Source organism: Pteropus vampyrus, unplaced genomic scaffold (genome assembly GCF_000151845.1).
Source record: "Pteropus vampyrus isolate Shadow unplaced genomic scaffold, Pvam_2.0 Scaffold67, whole genome shotgun sequence".
NCBI lineage: Eukaryota > Metazoa > Chordata > Mammalia > Chiroptera > Pteropodidae > Pteropus > Pteropus vampyrus.
Genome location: NW_011888848.1, coordinates 2,236,298 through 2,255,627, shown reverse-complemented (window position 1 = coordinate 2,255,627; position 19,330 = coordinate 2,236,298). Strand labels below are relative to the sequence as shown.

The 19,330-nt window shown below is 37.4% G+C and overlaps 1 protein-coding gene across 1 annotated transcript in view; it reads right to left on the bottom strand.

Moving 5' to 3' along the window:
• PAPSS1 (3'-phosphoadenosine 5'-phosphosulfate synthase 1) overlaps positions 1 to 19,330 on the bottom strand; it is an 84,124-nt gene that overhangs the window by 44,667 nt on the left and 20,127 nt on the right. Inside the window, exons 5-9 of the mRNA XM_011361466.2 lie at positions 18,856 to 18,974; positions 13,437 to 13,550; positions 10,858 to 10,969; positions 9,002 to 9,207; positions 5,794 to 5,929 (exon numbers count right to left, since the gene is read on the bottom strand). Of these exons, the coding sequence (XP_011359768.1) occupies positions 5,794 to 5,929; positions 9,002 to 9,207; positions 10,858 to 10,969; positions 13,437 to 13,550; positions 18,856 to 18,974 (687 nt within the window). The remainder of the gene's footprint in view (positions 1 to 5,793; positions 5,930 to 9,001; positions 9,208 to 10,857; positions 10,970 to 13,436; positions 13,551 to 18,855; positions 18,975 to 19,330) is intronic.

Genomic DNA, 19,330 nt, shown 5'->3' with positions numbered 1-19,330 from the left:
CCCCAGGAGCTTACGACCTAGTCAGAGGAAGATAAGCAAACACTCACTAACCAGAAAAAAAATAAATACCCAAAGGAATACCACACTATCTTCAACTGCAACACGACATAATCAGATCTTTGTTTTCAGAAGATAAGTCTGGTGATGCTGTGAAGGATGAAGTGATGAAAGAAAAGAATGGGACTATCAAATCTTTGGTGACGGAAAGAAACCTAACTGTGGACGGTGAACGCACAATGCAACATACATACACCTTACTGTTCAATTGTACACCTGAAACTTACTGGATTTCATGAACCAATGTCACCATAATAAATTTTTTTTTTTTTTAAATGGGACTAGATTCATTCATTCAACCAATTCCTTCCTGCTCTGTCACAGTGCAAAACTCCAGACAAATCCAAAAGGCACTTTCTCATTTTAAATGCTCCTGACCTCTCCACTACCCCTGACGTTTAAAAAAACAAACAAAACAAACAACAACAAAAAAAACACTACCCCACTGTCTTCTGCCACCCATGGCACTAACCTTTTCTATTTCATCTGCATCTTTACCTTTTTTTTTTTTTTTTAAAGTAAAAACCATGAAACACAGAAGAAAGTTTTTTACGGGGGAAAAAATCACCCACAAAAACACTATCCTCATATCTGTTTTTGGTTTTTTTTGCATAGTCTCCTAGTTGTTCTCCTTATGCACACATTTTTATGCAGTTCTAATCAGATATATATGATATTTTATATTCTGCCTGCCCATTTTGGTCTCATCACCTGTTTCGACATCTTGTAGCTCTCTCAGAGCAACAGGGTTCATTGCTGGGTCCTATGAAATTCTTTCTTTACATACTCATTCAAGAAACTCACCCTTTGCCTGGATCCAATTACTATGCACATACAGATGGCTTCTGTTAGCTGCATCTCTAAGTCCTGACCTTCCGATTCAGCAGTTTAGAGACATTACTGAAAACATTTCAATATACACTGCTCATGACTGCTGTACTTCCCCTCATTTCTTCCACCTTCACTACTACTGGCACATCTCAAGCCAAACGCAGGTCTACACAAAGGAGTAGCCGGTAGTACAGGTTCTCTCCCTCTCCTCTGGATTGGACACATTGTAATCCAGGAGCCAACACACTGTGGAAACAAGCACGGCCCGACCGACCCTTTGCTTCCAGCGGGTGGAGGGGAAAAAAGAAAATAGAGAAAGTTCTCCTGAGCAAGTGCTGATGTGTGATGGGGCAAGGACACAGTGACCACTAGCATTTCCTGATGGTGGGAAGAGGGTGAACGCTGCCGCCCAGGATCAAGTTGGACATGGGTCACTCAATCCAGTACCACGGCATCAAACACTGTGCGGCACCGTGCAAAGAACTTGGGTTGGACCCCTGCTCTGCAATTTCTCAGGCGAGAGCCCACGGACAACTTCAACTATCCCCGGCGCGGCCGTTTCCAGCAGCAAATAAGGTGATGAGCAGGAAAGTGCTCCTACCTCCTAGTCACTCTCTCCCCAGATTTCTCAGAACTGTGCTTGGCTCTCCAGCCCACACTCAGAGCCCTGGTGTGCATCCCAACCACTAAACCCCAAATTATAACATCTTCCTGCTTCCCTGCTTTCAATTTCTTCTTTGTGAAACTGTCCTACATACAGCAGTAATTAATAAGTCTCCTTTTCCAGTCCTACTTGAGCTGTAATATCTGCCACATTATCTACCCCAGAGCTCTAAAAACAGGCATTTGTGATTTTCCCTAAATCAAGATAGTAGCTAAACAAGAGAGTATTGACATATTTCTAGAGTTGTTAGGGAGGGGTGTGGTGTGTGTGTGTGCGTGCACACGTGAGCACACATACATGCACACACACATGCACGTTAAAGTTTGTTTTTGTAGGAGTTTTTGAAGAAATCTGGAAGTAAGAAAGACTTTGATCACCCTGCCTTTCGCTGGACTGTCATAAATTCCCAGTATTTCTTTTACTTAAACTGCTTACGAAGAAAAATTTCATTAAGACAGAGACAGACCACTTGAGTAAATATGAACATATTAATTAGAATGCCTCACAAACAGGAATTCATACCTCGATGTATGCAGCGATTATTTTTCATTCCCAAGATTAGAAATGTTTTCAAATTAAAATAAAAAATAATGTGGAATATAAAGCTTTTTGCCAACTGGGCTCTGTGCCTGTGCCTATGCATGTGTGTGTCTGGGGGTGGGCACTATATCCTGCCTCAATGATGGGAGACATTAGCAAGTACTGGAGGAAGGGGGGAGACGAAGCTTGCAAGAGCTCTTGCCAGCAGCACCCTGCCTCGGACTGTGATTCTGGCTGTACCTAGATCCCCTACAACCAGCTTCTGCCTCCAGGCCCTTCCTCACAGCTCCAACTCCTCTTTCCTGGCTTCAGAAACAGTTTCCTTCCCATGCCCTTTCAGAAGTGGTAACACTACCCGAAAGTGCTAATCCCTGGATGCCTCAACATTCCTTGTGGATTCCCTCAACCCTGACCACCTTTCTTTAAATGTTCACTTTGTTAAATTATGTTCAGAGCCTGTTCTGAGCGTGCCTTGACTGACAGAGGCTTTCCTCACCCAACCCCTGATCACATTATCTCCAGCTCACTGCCATTTACGGTCAAGAAAGCCTACTGTCTTCATAGACAGGCTATCTGCTCTGGCCTAAGATACCCATCTAATGTCTCAATCTATTCATTTGAAATATACTTTTCGGTTCAACACCTTTACAAAGCTTTCTTCAATTTATTCAACACTGTGCTATCATATACTAGCTTGAAAGAAATTATGTCAAGTTTTTCCTTTATAACCCGGCAAGACACCAGTGTTCTGTGTGTAATAAATACTGACTGGCTGGCTCTTACTGGGTTTAAGTAAAATTCATTCTTTCTTTCCAAGACAGTAATCAACCATCAGTGATTCAAAGAATCTGTCATCTGGAATCGAGTCAACTTGCAGCCACCAATGTAGGTATTAAAAACCTCTCAGTCTCTCCAGCTACAGAAAAGTCTGAGAACAGCAAAACCGATCATACTGATGTGCACAGGACAATAGCCTATCAGTGATAATCAAAGTGCTTCTGCTAAAATGAGGGAAGGAGAAGGAGGGAGAGGTAAGAAAAAAAAAAACCTAGGTAAAAAAAAAAATAAACATTCCTCATTTTCTCTCCCTTGAACTGTTTCATACACATCAACAGATGATTTGATATTAGCCTCCCAAAAGAGTGAACAAGAACTACAAAGGACACTCCTTAGTCTGTTGCTTATTTGCCTTAGTCTAAAATGGACAAGTAAACTAAATAACACTCCACGATCTTTGTTGTCCAATATAAGGCTAATAACTGGCGCTGAGCTACTTTAAACAAAGTTGCAATCACTCATTATGCAACAATTTCTCTAACTGATTTAAAATGTTTGGCTCATGAAGAAGACTGTAAAACAGATGTAATATTAAAGTCCTTAATTATGAATGATAATTCTCCGATAAGACTCCTCTACAGAGCCAACAATTAATTCACTAACATGAATTTTAAATATGAATTTGAATGCTGGCAAAATATTAAAGTAAATGAGGTCGTTTCAGCAAGTCCTCCACTAAACATGTTTCTGTTCACCAAGAGAAAAAAAAAAAGTCTACATGTAAAAAAAACGATCAAATGCTCTGGTTGCAAATAAAAGAAGACCCAACTAGACGTGCCTTAAATAATTCAAACATTCATTAGGTCTTTGAATAAGAAATCCAGAGATAGAGAAGTCCAGGGTTGGATCAGAAACTCAAACAGGATAAGATTCTCATGGATTCTCATGAATACAAAACGGCTGCCAGAGCTCCAAACACAGTATCCCGACATGACAGTATCCATAGCACTTCCTGCTTGGCAGAGAGGTATGGGAAAAACGACTTTATGCTCGAAATCATTTTCTTCTTAGGAAGGAAAATCTTTTCTAGAAGCCCCTCTCTCTGATATCTCAATGACCAGAACTGACTTAAATGTGGACCCTTAAATCACACATTGACAAAAAAGAGTGAAGTGCCACCACTGACTTACATCAAGCATGATATATTCCCCTGTGACTGGGCTCCAAAAATGTTAGCAAGAAACAAGATCAGTAAGCTGCTGTATAGGCAGGCAAGCACCACGTAAGTGTAGCATTCGGAGAAAATTCCTGCACAAGTAGTTAAAGCCAAATATTTGCTTCAAATTTTGAGAGGAGTCAAGTTCAGAAAGGGGTAGGGTGGAGAATCCTACATTCAAATACCCTACAGGGACCAAGCAAGAAATGTGAATGGAGGAGGCAGGCTGGGTGGGAATTGTGGACCTCTGAAGAGTGTGTGGTCCACCCAAGGCCTCCAGTTCTTAATCTTATCATATCAGCAGACTACAGCAGAGCTTAAAAATAACCGTATTCTTTTTCTAACCTTCACACCAATACAGATAAAACTAGTTTTAGACTCATATAACAGAAGTTACAACACCTTAAACTCTTACTATGTGTCAGGTACTATTTACAGTGCCTTAAGCATCTTCTCTCATTTCACTTCCTACAGTAAAATCTTAGGTGTTAGGTACCATCATTATCCTCACTTTTACAGCTGAGAGAACTGTGCCTTAGAAATGAAAGCAATTTCCCACGACCACATAACTAGCAGGTGGTGAAGCAGGGGACAGTGTGTACAGGACTCCAAACCAGGATCTGGAGTTCAGGGAGGCTGAACACAACTAATGAAATGGTGCTCTTGCATTGATTTCTATAGTCATTTGGGAGGGTGGCTTCTGGTTGACAAATACGGCTTGATAGCCCGCTATTTCTTTCAAAAACAACCACATTCACCTGACTTTTCTTAGCCGTATCCGCCTGACTTCTACACAGAAAATATTTTAAAAAGTAGCACCAGTGCTCAGGGCTTAACCATTTCTGTAGAGGGTGAGAATTAATTAGTAGCATGATTGATTGTAAGATGCTTCAAATTCTTCAGATCTTAAAAACAATGAATACTGTTCCCTGACATGGCACCTTGAACTTGTGAGTGTAGGGAGAAAGATTATGGGAGCACCAGTGTAAACACATCACTCACCTATCTCTGTGTGAAAGACCTGCAAACAGCAGACATCTGATATAAAAGCCTGTCCTGGAGTACTTCATAATATATGACAGTATTATAAAGGACAGTATCTATAGATTCTCTACTCGTACTATTCTATTTCATCCTAATGCAGAAATTTGAAACTATTGACCTGCTCTCCAACAACCTTTTCTGCTATTTGTTTAGTGTCTCTCTCTTCTCCAATGTAAACTCCTATCTTATTTATTTATGGATTTCAGCACTTGGCACTCCAGCATATAAAGATGTACAACAAACATTTGTTGAATGAATAGCAAACGTGATAAAAGTCCTGTTGTTCTATTATTTTCTGCAGTGATACATTCCACTCATATAAGACATTCTGAGAGATAAAACACATTGATATGAGTGAGCTCTTCAAATAATTTCTCTTCCATAGTTCTATTTAGCTTTTACTTTCACAAACAAAAGGTCAATTTGTTATCAGCATCTATCTTCCACACCGTATAAAAAATAATGTCAGATCAAGCTATACCAATACAACAAAACAACACAGACTTTAGATCGACTGCCTTACCTTACATATTTCATTGCTATATTTACCTTTACTCATCATTCTGTTTTACATTTGTAAGTGTTAGAAAAATCTTCTAGAACTCTCCATATCAAGCAGGGAACCCAAACAGTCTCATTTTAGATAATTAAGTCCATGTCTTACCAGCATTCATATCTTTAAATTTCTGCTTTAGCTCAGTAGGAGTAAAACGATACTGATCAAGACCATCATTCCAATAAATTCGGTCCAGGACTTGAAGATCTCCTCCAATCAGCCAATCTCCTTGTTCCATAACCATCTAATGGGAAGAAAAAGAAATTTTTTTCTTTTTTTTTTTAATTTATTAAGTTTATTAGGGGTGACACTGATTAATAACATTATATAAGTTTCAAGTGCACAGTTCAAAAAAACTGTTTTAAACAGAAACCAAGAGCAAAATGAGTAAGAACATTTCTCTGATGCAAGGTAAACTACTACTTTCATCTCAAGGTCAGTGGTAAATCTGTTTGTCTTATCAACTCAATTGGGATTAAAGATGCTACAGAATCAATATATTTTATAATTTCTCAAAAGACTTTGAAACAACTATTAAATTTATATACAAAAGACAAACGAAACCACCATGAAAAATTATGACTTTCTAAGTAGCAGAAATATTCTTTTTATCATTGTTGTATGATGACAAATCTGTAAACCTGGGACAACCCACCTTCTGTGTTCTCCAATCCTAAACTTTTGAACAGTTAAAGTAATGATGGAGTTGGACACAAAGTCACGCCTTCCAATCTCCACACCACATCAAACTGCTTACAACTTCTCTATCCTCTTTGCCTGCATCTGGGAGGAGATATTAGCCTCTAGGACGTGTCCAGTCTCACAGAGCAGCCCCAGCTCACCCTTTCCCCAGGCCGCTTCAGTTTCTGTGCTAACAATGCACCTAGATTGCTGCAGTCACTTCCTGCCTGGTCTCCTCACTAGAAGGTCTGTCTCCATCCATCAAACCACTCATTCAATGACTATTCACTGAGTAACTGGTATGGGTCAGGGCCTGCACTAGGCATTGCGAAATACAGCAGAAAACAAGAAAGAGAAAGACCTTTCTTTAATGGAGCTTCCGTTGCAGTGGGGGAAAGAGAGGGGAAAACAGAGAAATATCAACTGGTAACAGCTGTTACAGAGAAAATAAACAAGGCACTGGAACACAGCGCCCAGTGCATAGAGTGAATAATGCTTTAGAAAAAGGAGGCAGTGAGGCCTCTTTGAGGAAGGTGACATTTAACCTGAGATGATAAAAAGGAACCAGTCATGGAGGGAAAGTATTTTAGGCAGAGGGACAGCAAGTACAAAGTTCTGTCTCTGAGAAACAGGAAGAAGGCTAATGTGGCTAGAAAGTCAAAAAAGGTCAAAGCAAGGACAAGAACAGAGCCAGAGTACAAGAGATCAGGAGTAAGAAGGCCAGGCCACAGACCACACAGGGCCTCGCAGGCCACAGGCACTTAGGTTTTATTTTAATTACAATGAGCAGCCACTGGAGAGTTTTAAATGGTGCAGTGGCTGGCTCAGATTTATATTTTTAAAAAACTCACTCTGGCTGCTCTGAGGAGTACAGTGGATATGAGAGGAAGCAGGAGTCCAGCCAGGAGATGATCCCAACAGTGTAGCCTAGAGACATGGATGGTACTGGTGGGGGAGCAGGGGAAGCATGGACGTCCTGCAAAGACAACCAGGCTAAGGTCCCCGAAGCACCACTCTGTGGTCTCCTCATGCTCCAAACCTGCCTGTGTCCTCTCAGTTCTCTCTAAGCATGTAGTGTAATAAAATAGCACAACAGACCTAAGACAGATTCTAATCCTGACTCCTAACTACTGCCTCTGCAGCTCTGGGCAAGTGACACCCGCTCTAAGACTCCTCAGGATAAAGAAAACCATCTTGTCTGCCTCCAAGGATCACTACAAGGACCAAAATACTAAAACGTGGTCTGGAAAGCATAAATACATGTAAATTGTTATTATAACTTAACGAAGTCTTAACATCTTAGCGTTGAATGCTAGGACCTCCATCTTTCCAGGGTCCTCTCTCCCACTTGACAACCAGCTATTTCTCAAACACACTGAATCTTTTGTTTTTCTTGCTCCGTAAGCCTGGAAGGCCATTTCTCACAGTTCCCTCCTATCCAAACCCTACTGATTCCTTCAGCTGCAGACCGATACCAACCAAAACTAAGACGTCTTAGAGATCACTCTGAAAGAATGGCACAAAATATAAACAGTACTCGCATTTGTTGAGTGATTAAAAAATAAACGTCTCCTCCACTGAATTAATATAAAAGTACTCTGTAGTGGTACAGGCTACATAGTATGTGAAGCTCTCCATACAGCAATAATGATCACCTACTATGATTAGAGAAGATGGCTTTGAAGCCCAGAGTAATTTCGATCCAAATCAGACCCTTATCCCACCTATTAACTGCATAATTTTAGTCAAGACATTTATCCCCTATAAGTCTCAACTTCACCATATGTAAGATGGATGCTACCCATGCCACAAGTTTGCTTTGTGGCTTAAAGAATTTACATGAGCATGTTCTGTAAACTATGTTGTTAATAATAACTGTAGAACTGTAACATTGAAAGAATGTCTGACACCATCACTAGCTTAACCTCCTTATTTCCTAAGACAATATATCCCCTATTTTAAAAAAAGTATCACTTTTTTGTCCTTCATAAGACAATGAGATTCAGTACATTTCCATGATCTAAACAGATGTTATAGAAATTTTCTAGAAAAGCTACTAAAATTCCACTTAAATTAACTTCTTTCAGAGTTCCAAGTCCAGTTTAAAATGCTTAACAACTTACAGAAATTTGACTTAAGAAATAAAATTTCACACACAATACATAAAATACATGAGACGCTCTGGATAGACTAATTATATTTCACTGCTTTCATACTGGAAACACAATGTGCATTTAAAAACTCACAGTAGATAAAAACCACCCTGCCATGGTGGTTTTAGCCCCCTAAACCTCACATCCTACCTGTAAGCACATGATTAATGTCTGAGGCACCACCAAACAGCAGGAGCTCCAAGAGTTTAAAGACTGTGCTTGCCGTGTCTATCAGCCCTATATTCCCAGCACCAGCATCTAGCTCAGTGCCTACTGGACAACAGATAGTTAAAAAGTATTTGTTGAACAAATATTTATCTAGACCAAAATGTCAAGACCATATGCTCATCACACTAATCTAAGATCCAGTCTCGATTCTGCAAAACATTAACAATTCTAATGGAATAGTAAATATACAGGTATTGTCTACACTTTAGCACAAACATTATTTGTCAATCAATGCAGCAAAGTTTGTTCGGGACCTTGATGTATGGGTGGTTCTTGCATGTCGTTCCCCACTGTCGGGCACAGCGCTCCTCCTTCCTGTGCTCAAAAAACTCTGGATTGCGAAGGATAGCCACACGACGGCCCTCAAACATCAGAGCAAATGCTGTACAGCCATCCAGCCTCTCTTTATCTTCATGAGTAGCTGACAGAACTATAGGCACTGACAAGTTAATGACACCCCCTGCAGGGTACAAGAGAACACAGAAGACACAGCTTGGATTATTCAATAGACCTAAAGCATCCACATTTCACTTCAGTGGACACTTCAAATAATAAAAGATGTGTGGGTCCAGTGGCAGTGTCCAGTTGGTGCCTAGCACAGAAAATCAGGAGGGAGAACAAGTAACAACCCTAGAGGTTAAAAAAAAGAAAAAGGCAAAAATTATGAGAATCAACACTGTGTATAGCAATACTCACAACAATTCATGAAACTGTCTTTTGGGGAAAAACTATGGTATAGAATCACAGAAGTAAAAGAAACTGTTTAACAAGAAAGAATCAAGTGGTTAAGTCTAACACCACCAAAAATATACCTCCAATATATGGATAAGACAAAGAACTATGTTTCGGGGCCTTTTCAAGAAAAAATTAAATCCTCACTGAAAACTACATTTTGAGTAGCAAGCTGGTTAAGTAAACTTTAGTATCCTTGAGACAGGAAGACAAAAACACCCAAAAATATTTTTTTTTCTTCTCATTTTTAATCAGAATTGAACTGATGTCAGCTATCACTGGCCAAAAAATACAGGCAGTAAGTAACCAGTGCTCTATTTAAACCAAAATATGTTCCAGTGAGACTAAAGGCACATTCACAGTTCCCAAGTTTTCATGCTCTAAAGCTTTTTTTCCTACTTATTGTGCACAGTTTAGAAAAATAAAATGCACAATGCACTCTAAACTCCTTTGTGAATTGTATTTACATGCCGAATAGAAACCATATTTTTCTAGGAAATCGCGACAACTTCTTTGGGCGAAAAGAAGTCAACAAAATCAATGATAACTTCTTGGCCATTTTAAAATTACCACCTCTAGGTATAGTTCAAAATGAAAATTAATAGGTAGATTTATATCAAATCCAAGACTAACCCATTACTCAAAAGTCAGTCCACAAAGACTTTGCCATTCGTCCCAAGGAAGAAATTCAAAATGCAGTATTTAATCCTTATGTGCTTATGACAGTTTCTCAAGAAGATTAGGAATTACATTTCCTAATACCCATTTCACTCCTCGTTTAAAGAAGTCATAATACATAAAAAGGTATAGCAACTTAGGATTCTGAGACATTTAACAATATTTTCTTTAATATGCTAAGCTAATCTTACCAACAGTATACAAATTTAAGTTAGCTGGATTGTAATTACAATATAGTGCACATCAATGTCTTTGGCTTTTTTTTTTTTTTTTTTTAGTGTTTTAAAAGAACAAGAAGACTATCCTTTTAACCACCTACTTCAGGACTCCTTAACTTGGACTCCCTATTAGAACACCTGGCTTTAGTAAGCACAGACTTCAGTATAGCAAAATTTAGTAAGTATGTGTACTTTTCGGGAAGAAGTTTTCTGCTATGATTAGATAGATACAGCATACGAAAACTGTATTTGCTTTTTAAATCCATTGCAGCCCTAACTCCCAGGTTTTCCTTCTTCCCCTGCAATAAATCACAATCAGGGAAACAAAAAAATGGAAAACAGATCTCACTATCCACTTAAAATGTTCAATACTGATATAACTTAGTCTTAAAATGATGTCACCACTGTTTTCTATAAATAGTTATGAATCCCTGTAATTTCTCTTCCACACTCCACGTACTATTGAATGTAAACTGTCTTACCATCCAGAAGACAATCAAAATGAAGACACTGCAAGTATTCCCTCTCTCTCATGAAGCCATTCAGTGGGGTTGCCCAACCTTCTGCCAAAACCTGCACCCACTGCATATCCACCTGGTAAATGAGAACAAAATGAACAAAATGAACAAAAGTGGTAATGGCCTTTAGGAGTTTAATTTTGAAAGCAATGGAAACAAACATCTCGAGAATAATTATAGATTATACAAATCTAATAAAGGGGATTTAGGAAAATACACATTTCTCCTAATAAATTTAAATAACATTAGGCTGCAAGCATTTCCAGTGAGGATAGAGTCTCTCAAACCAATGGTTCTCAGATGTTATTATGTATCAGAAATCTCTGGAAGGCTTATTAAAATAAAGATTGCTCCACCCCCTTTCTGATTCAGTTGGTTTCCTGTAGGGCCCAAGAATTTGCATTTTTAACAGGTTCTCAGAAAATGCTGACAATGATGGTCTGAAAACTATACTCTGATAACCACTGTCCTAAACTAAAACAAATGTCAGGTAAAAATAGTTACCAAAAAATGTCCTCACCAATGACAGAGTACCTTTCATTTTACAAAGATCTTGAATTTTAAGATTTCTAGTGTATCCCATCAGAACGTTAAGCAGTGGTCCCCAACATTTTTGGCACGAAGGACCTGTGCTGCTATGAGAATCTAATCTGATGATCTGAGGTGGAGCTGAAGCGGTGATGCTAGCGCTGGGGAGTGGCTGCAAATACAGATGAAGTTTCACTCACTCGTCTACCACTCACATCTGTCCCCTGGGGGTTGGGGACCTCTGTGTTAGAATTGATAATTTACGAATCATTAACGTAAGCTGGATATGCTCATTTTTCAACTGGGTACTGCATATATAAATATTCTCAAACGAAAAAAGATGAAGGATCCGGCCAACTAGTGTGCAGGAAAATGTAGCTTATTATTTATTCCCAAAGTAGGCTGAACAATGTTTCCACTGAAAAATCAAATAATGGTAACATACTCCTCTTCTTCGATTCACAGGAAATATTATATTTATGCACTATATTATTTCACTTTCAAGTTTTCATATTAATTTTTCCTAAACCTTTGACAATGGCCACTACTTATTTGTCTCTAATGGAATTCAATTCTAGATGGTATCTATTATAGACTGAATGTTTGTGTCTTTTATAAAATCGGGTTGAAGCCCTAACCCCTAATGTCAATAAGGAGGTGATAAAGGCTAAATGAGGTCATAAAGGTGAGTCCTAATACGACAGGTTGGCTGCCTTTATAAGAAAAGACACAAAGCTCCCTCTCCTCACTCTGTGAGGATATAGTGAGAAGACATCTGTCTGTCAACAAGCCAGGGAGAGAGGCTCACAGGGAACCAAATCGGCCAGCACCTGGATCTTAGACTTTCCAACCTCCAAAACTGTGAAAAAATAAATTTCCTCTGTTTATGCCATCTAGTCTGTGGTATCTGTTATGGCCGCTCAAGATAATACATTACTACTTAGCATGAAGTTTTTAATTAATTACTTTTCATATCGCTGTGCAAAGAAAAAACCGCTGTAATGGAAAAAAGTTCACAATCAGAAAAAGCTACTGTCTTTCTGGGTTGTAACATCTGACTGACCTAGATTCATATTCATTCATTGTCATTCTTTTTCCCTGTGTGTGTGCACGCACATTTGTGTGTGTACATTCATTCCATGCAAAGTCATCAGTGACAAAACCCGTTGTTGCTCTACGTCAGTCAGCTTCCTGAGTGACTCCAGTCTCTGACTGTGACACAGCTGTGCTCTTCGCATGTCTTGGCTTCTGGTCAGAGACCTGATCACACAAAGCACATCAGATCATCTACTCCTATCAGGGATTTGAAAAACTACTTGAAGAGTCTTTCTCCAAGCTCAGAAATTTGTTTTTTTTTTTCCTTTTTCTTTTCTCCTTATTTCTGGATTTGGCATTTCCCTGGATGCGTCCAATTTTTACTACACTAAAAAAAAGGCTGAAAAATTCTGCTTCTAATCCAGGTTCTTATTCCTTAATCGCTCTATTTTTTAAAGTATACCTAATGATACAATTTTAAATTCTCTAAGATTTCAAAATGATAAATTATAGTCTCTATCATCATCTTATCTAGTCTAAGCAGTTTTTTATTGAAAAAACACCAAATATCATTAGAGCTAAGATATATGACAGAAATATTCTTAATAATAAAAGGAAGGGAGAGTTACGGTTTGAGCAGGGAATTAGGAAACAAGTTTAAAGGAAAAAAAATGTTCATTTTAATTATTACAGATTATTATTTCTTAACCTTTACATCCCATACCTTCTGATAAGCTTAAAAATCTTACACAATTTTTGTTCTTTGATATTTAAAAATAAGAATATTATGACTAAAAAGAGCAAAGCCATGGTAATTTGAGAATATGGTTTTACAAATTAAACACATTTCCCATCCTTGGAAATGATACACACCACAACTACTCAAGACCTCAAAGACAGCTAGAAAACCACAAATTTTACAGACTACCAACAGTATATAAGGCAAAATCACTTGGCATGAAAAACAACAAAGCACTTACTTTATTAATTTTCAATGCCGGTAATGTTTCTGCATCTGTTTTTGCCAAATGAAGTTTATTTTCTGGCACATACAGTTCTTTTACTTCATAAGAGGCATCTACAGGTACAATATCCTATACAAACAACAAAAGTACCATTAAATGTTTGATTCAACAATTTAGAGTTCTTCCAAGCGTACCTTAATGAAAAAAAATTAACATTTCAAAATAAGACTCAAAAAAAGTATAAAAGAGGGCTTTGAATGCTGTACCTCTCTAACCAATTTTCCAAATGTCAGTTGGTCTACTCTCAAGCAGAGAACACCCTACATACAGGAAGTCATTAAACATAATGTCCCATTATCTAGTGAGAAAGAAATTCCTAGAATATACCATGTCAAAATCAGGCAATGGCAGAGAAGACATGTCCTTTTGGCAATGATAAAAAGGCAATGATAAAAAGAATTTAGAAATAAAAAAAATCACTCTAAACATAATTATTATTATCTTTAACATGTCATGAAACCATTTTATTCCAGCTTTCATATGCATCGTTATCACTAGTGTCACTTAAGCTACCTTTTCAGTGATGCAACATAGCACTCCAGAGTATGTCAGTTTTACTCCCACCATTGTGGTTTGAGAAACAGTACTTCTGATCCCATATGAAATGCAGGATAAACTCCAACTACTCATTTATATAACATTTAGGACAGTGCTTATCTTCATTTATCCAACAAGTATATATTTGTAATTACGACATAGCCACCTATACACCATTTATCAGGTGATCGTTATAAGGTTCATTCACATTTGTCATGATCCTAGGAATAATTACTAAATGTATTTAATTACTTTAACTTTTTTTTTTTTAAACCAAATCTATCAGCCAAAATTTTTAAGCCATATCGATAAACATAACAAACTGGCACAGACCAAGGGCTTTTCGAACAGGTATCTTATCCAAGCAATACTTTGTTATTCAATATAAAGTAATGCTCAAGAGAATGAGAAGATAAGCCTTAGACTGGGAAATAATATTTGCAAACTGCATATCTGATAAAAGGACTGTTATCCAAAATATACAAAGAACTCTTAAAACTCGACAATAAGCAAACAACCTGATTTAAAAAATGTTCAAAGATCTGAACAGACACACCACCAAAGAAGATATACAGATGACAAATAAGGATATGAAACAATACATATGTCATCAGGAAAATGCGATTTTAAATAGTGATTCCATATTTTAAGTTTTTCCTTAAAGTATTTTCTGCACTTTTGTTTGAACCAAATCTGCTCAACAGATTCGAACGTTAGAGTTCATTCATATTTTTATGTAACTATTAAGTTTCTATTATCTAAACTACATGCATCCAAAGCATGAACACCAAACAACATTCTGGCAACACTTTAAAACTGAGCTGCAAAGTCTGGTTTTTATATGCAGTATAAAATCCATTTAGAGCACTAAACCACCATTTCATAAAAAGACAAACCTTTAAATAATTTATAGTACTAGTAAATCTAGAGTTCCTTGTAGATTTTAAAAAGTATTTAAAATATCACTTTAGATTAAAACCAGCAGCAAGAAGCCTACTTCCTTATGTCATAATGCGTCAAGTTAAAACGCAATACCAGCAGGCCATCTAGTGACCATTCGAGGGTTAGGGAAAAAATATTAATCTAAAAATCTTCGGTATTTGTCAGTGCCTTCCATCTTCTTGAAGAAATAGATGCCACCTGAAGCACATTAAGAAAATAAAGATGCTCTGACAAAATACTGAAAAATTCAGTCTTTATATAAATGACCACATTACCTATCCTGTTATAGTAACATAGGCCAGATGGAAAGAGAAATAAACAATCCAGAGATGACAGAGGATATTGTGCTAACCAAAATCCCCATCATCCTATAATACCCATCGTACAGCACACTAAAAACACATTTTTCTTGGACAGTAAAATCAATGCTATATCTTAGAAAAGAACATTAAAGAAACAATTCCTTGTAGAATTCATTTCAGAAGAGTCTCTCCAAAGTAATACTGAGCACCAGGTTAGAAAAAATTTCCTTTATTACCATGGAGACAGCACTTCTCCAACACCTGCATTCTCTAGAAGTCTCAAAGAAGTCTCAAACCATACTACCCTCTTTAATAAAAAATTGTGGCATAATGGGAAACATATATCTGGTCTTTGTCCTCAGTTCCTGGCATAGAGCTCTTAAAACCTCTGGAATCTCCTGAGTGGAAAGAATGCCTCTGGTACAATAATGAAAAGCCAACTTAACCCTTTTCCTGTTTGCCCTGAGAATACTCACCGGCAGCGCTTGTGGCTGCAGCGTTGACCCCAAAGTAACTCGCAGATTACAGTCCTAACCTTACTCCCAAAGTTTGCCATGACATACCTCACTTTCGTTATTATTTTCAAATCACTCTAGTATATCAATAGTCTTTGGAAACAAATGACATTATTCTATTTATAATGTTCTGTTTTTAGTAGTCTGATCGCTGAAAAATGTCAAATCCTAGAAAACACAGCATTACTACGCACGATGTTAAATGAACACTGGCAGCAGGCTGCACTTTTTTTTTTTCTAAATGGGAAAATTAATCGAGGCTTGGAACTTTTAGCTCTATCCCTAGACACAGGGTGGAGAGGATGGGGAGGTTGGGTTTAAGTTCAATCCTCAATGGCCAAAGATTTAATCGACTGTCTCTGCATGAGGAAACATCCATAAAAAACCCTAAAGGACAGGCTTAGAGAGCTGGGTTAGTGAACACACAGAGGGTAGCATACCCAGAGAGGGCGTGAGAGCTCCATGCCTCTCCCTACCCCATGCCTTGCCCTATGCATCTTCTATCTGGCAGTTCCTCAGTTGTATCCTTTATAATATCTGGTAATAATAAGTTAAGTGCTTTCTCAAGTTCTGTGAGTCGAATTATTGAAGCCCGGGGTGGGTGTCATGGAAACCCTTAATTTGCAGTTGGCTGGGCAGCAATATAGGTAGCCTGAGCACCCTATTTGTAAATGACATCTGAAGTAGAGGTAGTCTTATGAGTCAGCCTTTAACCTGCAGCGTCTGAGCTAACTTTGGAAAGTCAGTGTCAGAAGTGAATTAAATTGTTAGACACCCAGTTGGTGTCCAAGAATCAGAGAATTGGTTGGAGTGAGAAAAAACTCTCAAAAGTCTAACTGAACCTGAAGAAGAAATAAAATTTAATTGGCTTGAATGTTTTAGAAATGAAGTTTCCATTATATATGGCATAGTAACCCAAGCCACTCATTTACTACTTAGGTTTGGGTTTTAGGACCTAAGTAAATCATAATTCACCTGGCAAAATGTGTGCCAGCTTTCCAAAGTAAATTAGGTGACCGAACACTTTTTTTATTTCACTACATAGGACGAACATTTCACATTAACCAAGGACAGGCATGGCAGTTTATCTCTTTACATAATAAACATTCTTTCCAGCTCAAGCAGTGTTGTCTTTGATCTGCTGTGAAGTATTTTAAAAGTATTCTAAAAATATCATCCTTCTAAGTTCAAAGAAATGCCCATTCTTCTCAATTTCTTAATCTCAAATACATTTAGGGAACAAACAGCCAAAGAATGTGAAAGAAAGCTAAAGAAAAGATTCATATTTCAGAAATAAACTATAAATTGAAAGAATCTAGATACTAGGAAAGGCAGTATAGTAGAAAAAGCAGGATATGGACTACAGAATCTAGCAGCCTTTGTTCAAATCCCATTCTACCTGACTGAACTACCCTGGTACAAACAACTTCTCCTCCCTGAATGTTTCCTTATCAGTAAAATGAGAATAATTACAACTACTTCCCAGAATTGTAATACAAATTAAACACAATCGTGCTACTCGAGTGCCTAACACACGGTCTTGTCCATGGTAAGAGTTCAATTAAGAGGAGTCGCTGTTGATGGTTTCCATGCCTGTCAACGGCATTTGCTTCTCGCACACACAATTATATTCTTCCATATAACGTTGGGTAATGAAGAACCTCTAATCTTCATATCCCCATTCAAAACACACACTATTAAAGCTATGTAAATTTGGTTATTATTCCAAATAATGAAATCCAAATAAATGTGTGAGATATAGTTTATAGTATCATACTCAAGCTTAATTTATTAACCTTCATGAAATTTATTAACGTCACGAAAGATGGTAACATAAGAGGAAGCTGGGTAGAGTATATATGGGAATTCTCTGTACCATATTTAGACCTACAGAATTGCAAAATTTTCTCAAAATAAAATTCCTTAAAAAATCACTTGCCTCCCACACACATACAAAAAAAGCCTCTATAGAATGCAATTGTAAGTAAGACCCAAGGAAGTGGTTAGGAATTGAAGGAAAGAAAGAAGGAGGGAGAGACCTACAGTACCCATCACACATCAAGTTTAACAATCGCTTACAAGTGTCTCAACTATCTGGAATCATCCGTAGTCCGTAAAATGACTTCAGAGATTCATGACAACCCTAAAATTATATACAAGTATCTATGAGTATTTTTCTGAAGTTCTGTAAAAACTTAAGAATCGCTCATTAGATATAAAAAATAATTTAACAGAAAATGAAATTATGTACAACTTTCTAACACTGATATGACAAACTTAAGTAAAAAAAGATAAGTTCAATGTACAAAAAATGCAAAGAAAAATACAAACTAAATAAAAAGAAAAATACTAGAAACATAGTTTCAATGAAACAACATAGAATATCTATGAATTTCACACAAATTTATTTTTAAAACTGTAAATAACCTCAACAGAAAAAAGCAGAGTAAGAAGACAACTGGCCAAAAATGAAACAGATTCTGCAATAGAATTATCACATAAGAGGAAACGCAGCTAATCTATAAAATAAACTTTCTTGAGCCCATTATAGAGCTAAGGTCCTAAAGCAGTAATGTGAACTACTTCCAAAGAGCGACATGTCCCACCGAGAAAAGACAAGACACATGAACTATTCTCTTTATTAGAGCATGGGAGGAAGAGGAGGCTGCAATAAAGGCGGAAAAGAAGAAACAGCTAAAATGTATTTATTAGTTCTTGTATTATCACAGTGAAAATCTGGGCACTCTCTAAATGTCTAGGAAAAGTGAACTACCTTATGGACATTAACTTAAAAAAATATATATAATAATGCCAAGTCGTATAACTGAATAATCAAGGCTGAATTTTCTCTATTAGGTACTTGTGCAGTAAAATTACTCAAGCCTCCTGAGGTTTACACTGATGGGCTATTTCATATGTTGTATATATACGGTGCCCTCTACAACACTTAGCACAGCGGCATACACATACAGAAAACTGTTACCACATAGAGACTCTAAAATACAGATGTTCCTTCGTATTACCACTTTTTTTTTTTTTTTAGAAAGGATGGTAACTCCCTCTTTCACCGTCTCGTACCCGTTCCTGGAGAAGTTCCACCACTTGCTGGACACAGTCATTTACATCACAGGAGTCTGTTTTCAGCACCAATTCTGGGGCCTCTGGTTTTTCATATTCAGAATCGATCCCAGTGAAACCTATAAAAGGTACCATGTCATAAAGGAAGGTGAAAATTAAAAATAAATTTGGTTTGTTTCTTCGGTGTAAGTCTCTGCTATGTTGAAGTTAATATTTATACTGTCCCCTCTAAGGTATAGGTTTAAAGTATTGAAGCTTCTTTCTTGGGAAAAGATTTCTAATTAAACTTTTGTTTCTGCTTTAAACACATACAGTTGACTCTCATTATCCACAGTTGTGTTCAATAAAGTTGTTGCAAACACAAAATTAGTGGACACTGAACCACTGCTCATAGGAGAAATATGAGGTTAGGTTCCTGTGAGCGTCTGGCAACAAAACTTTTGTCAACTGATTAATATATAACTGTTTTATGTGT